The 3,026-nt window shown below is 42.5% G+C and overlaps 1 protein-coding gene across 1 annotated transcript; it reads right to left on the bottom strand.

Annotated features, from left to right (window-relative positions):
• Positions 1–1,424: 1,424 nt before the first annotated feature.
• Positions 1,425–2,287, bottom strand: LOC121870850 (beta,beta-carotene 9',10'-oxygenase-like). The gene is made up of 2 exons (XM_042372820.1): positions 2,168–2,287; positions 1,425–1,634 (listed from the first exon to the last, which is right to left on the bottom strand). The coding sequence occupies exons 1-2, from the start codon at positions 2,279–2,281 to the stop codon at positions 1,440–1,442; spliced, it is 309 nt and encodes a 102-aa protein (XP_042228754.1). The 5' UTR covers positions 2,282–2,287; the 3' UTR covers positions 1,425–1,439.
• Positions 2,288–3,026: the final 739 nt, after the last annotated feature.

Here is a 3,026-nt window from a genome sequence, read left to right as displayed (position 1 = left end):
TTAGGTTAGGTTAGAGTACAATGACTAGGTTTAGTTAAAAGTATAATTAACGCCTAAAATGTTGTTTATGGAGGTAGTGTAGTTATTGATTTTCAGGTGGAGGTAAGGTTCACATATTTACAGTACATGGTTAAAAAGAATTCAGGTGTAGATGCAGTACAAATGTATTTATTTTTGTTAATATTAGATGACGTTAATGTTCATGTAATTTTCCGTGCAACACAGTATTTCTATACGACAAATGCAAACTATATTTTCAGGGACAGATAATGTATATTTACTTTTGTTTAATGCGCCATACAGCTAACAGTATATTTATTTTACATCCTTAGGTTCGGTTTCCTTCTGAAGAAATTAACTAGTTTGTTGAGTTGTTCTTAATTTTATGCTAGAAAACTAATATTAAAGGAATAAACTGTTTTGTGTGTGGGGGGGGGACTGTTTTGTGTGTGTTTTTGTGTGGGGGACTGTTTTGTGTGGGGACTGTTTTGTGTGTGGGGGACTGTTTTGTACACCGACAGGATTAATTAAGGACTCCCGAAAATTTACTTAGAATAGAAAATAATGTAATACAACTTCTTAACATAAACAAGGACCTCTGAACACTGTTGCTTAGATTAAAAATAGAATCCAACTTGTTTCTCTGGTCGTAACGTCTTGGTGGATGGTGTTAGTACTTATTGAAAAGTACCTGTTGTGTCTACGTGAGAGGTGAGGTAACGTTACTTAGCTTTACCTCTGTTGTGTTGTGGGGGACTGTGGGGGTGGGGGGGTGATGGTGCAGTGAGGAGAGTGTTGGGGGGGGTTATACTGGAGAGGGAGAAGAGGAAGATAGAGATGATAAGGATAAATGGGGAGAAGAAGAGGAAATCAAAGAATAAGATGGAGAGATGTGGTTGAGAGAGAGAGATGGGAGAGACAGAAGTAAATAAAGAAGAAAAAACACACAACCGATAACTACAGAGAAGGAAGACACACCCCCCCCCCTCCACACACACCGGGCAACCTCACCCCACAACAAAACCCGGGATTAACAAGACCCAGATGAGAGAGACATATACGACACTGGCTCTCTCTCTAAACAACTGAGGGAGACATTGAGAGCTAAGGGGAGGGGGGGGGGGTGTTAGGGGGAGAGAAGGAGGGAGGGATGGCCGTAAGGGGAGACTGGTAGCTGAGTGGAGGTTACGACAGACCCCCAGCGTGAATAAGAGGGGGGGGGGACCTATTTATGTGGTGAAATGTAAAACAAATGAACAACTTTACTTAATTTAATTGTTCCATCTTACGGACTTACCTGGTGCTTATTAGACCCATATCAGTCACTCATAGTGGTACTTATGATGTTATTCACCACACACACACACTTAAGTACAAACACTCAAGCTGCCCACATCACATCACCACGTACAGTACATAACCCACCATTACCCACGTACTCATCTTTTACACGCCCACGTACTCAAGCTGTCCCACGTACCACTGAGGTTGCTGTCCTTAGAGGGAGGTATCCGGACGATGTTGTACTTAGGACCACTGAGGAAGGAACACCCTAGGTTGTACGTGGTGCCGGTGGAATCCGTCATAGGATGTGAGGAAGCGAAGTTCACACTCATCAGCTTGTTCAGATCCACCTGAAGACGAAAACAATAATAAATATTTTTTTAACAGGAATGAGGTGTTTTTTTTATGATAATCTCTCTCTCTCTCTCTCTCTCTCTCTCTCTCTCTCAATAATTAATCTACCTATGCTAAATCTTAACTACTAACTCAACAGTGTGGTGGAAAAGTTTAAGAAATACAGAGTGAACCAAAACTCCCTGTGTACCTGCGTTAATTGACACTAGATTTTTTTTATACCTATTTGCCGTAAGTTGAGCCAGGTAGAAAGCTGTATTGTTAATTAAGTATCGTAGGTACATGGGGATTTTTCATTCGATCACCCTGTATTTTTTGGGGGATTTGACGTCACGGGGGGTGGGGGGTCAGGACAGGGTGTGACCTACTGTGAGGTAAGATGATCTGCACTTGTTGCTTACCTTGGGGTGGTAGTGTGACCTACCTTACCTACCAACCAGCCTTGTCCACCCGACCTACCTACCTACCTACCTTACCTGCCTTAACCTTACCTGCCTGACCTACCATATCGTTGGGGGTGTGGACTTACCTTCTCCTTGGTGTCGAGAGTGTTTGGGTCGACCCTCCTAAGGTAACAGGTCTCAGAGGACACGAACACCTGATCCTGCACACACACGAAGCTGTTGGAGGCGTTGTCGGTCATCTCCTGTGTACAGAGTTACTACCACTTCCCCATCATCCATGAATCTACGCCCAGCCTCCTTGAAATCCTTTCCAGCGTTCCAGCACTTACTACTAAAGTTAAGCGTTTTGTCCCACTTCGTCCACCACCCTATTTGTGAACCAGTTCCTTCCTATCTCCTAAACTAAACTTAAACTTATCCAACTTGAATCCGTTGTTTGAGTCCTATCCTGCTCCGGATATTGGCAAGAACTTTATTCATATCACCTTTATTGATTCCTTTTCTACCCACTTGAATACTTTATCATATCTCCCGCACTCTTCGTCTTTCTGGGAAAATGCAGTTTAGTTTCTTAACCCATCCTGATATGGAAGTTGCTTCTAAGTCCCGGAATCATTTTCGTCATTCTTCGCTGCACCGACTTCTAGTGAATTTATATCCATTCTTATAATATAAGCACCAGAACTGGAACCGCATAATCGAGGTGCGGCTCGATCAGCAAGATATAGTTGCAATAAGATCTCTGCACTTCTTATTATTTACACTTCTAGATATAAACCCAATACTCTGCTCTGGCCTTATTTCGAACATTAACGCACTGCTTTTAGGCCGAGGTCCGCCATAAGTACCCCGAGGTCTCTCTTTTCACAAGTCGACTTTCTAGGTTGATGTTGTTGCTGTATACATTGACAGTATTTGTTCTTCCAACATTAAGCATGCTGCACTTGCTGGTGTTAATTTTCATTTGCCATTTTTTCAGACCAC

This window comes from Homarus americanus, unplaced genomic scaffold, assembly GCF_018991925.1.
Source record: "Homarus americanus isolate GMGI-L3 unplaced genomic scaffold, GMGI_Hamer_2.0 scaffold14520, whole genome shotgun sequence".
NCBI lineage: Eukaryota > Metazoa > Arthropoda > Malacostraca > Decapoda > Nephropidae > Homarus > Homarus americanus.
The sequence above is the reverse complement of the archived record's forward strand: the minus strand, read 5'-3'. Positions and strand labels throughout refer to the sequence as shown.

What these genes read in the sequence shown, in the direction of transcription:
- LOC121870850 (XM_042372820.1), bottom strand. Translation starts at nt 2,281, where the DNA reads ATGACCGACAACGCCTCCAACAGCTTCGTGTGTGTGCAGGATCAGGTG. An exon ending in CTCTCGACACCAAGGAGAAG is followed by an intron (nt 1,635 to 2,167) that starts GTAAGTCCACAC and finishes TTTCGTCTTCAG; the next exon opens with GTGGATCTGAACAAGCTGAT.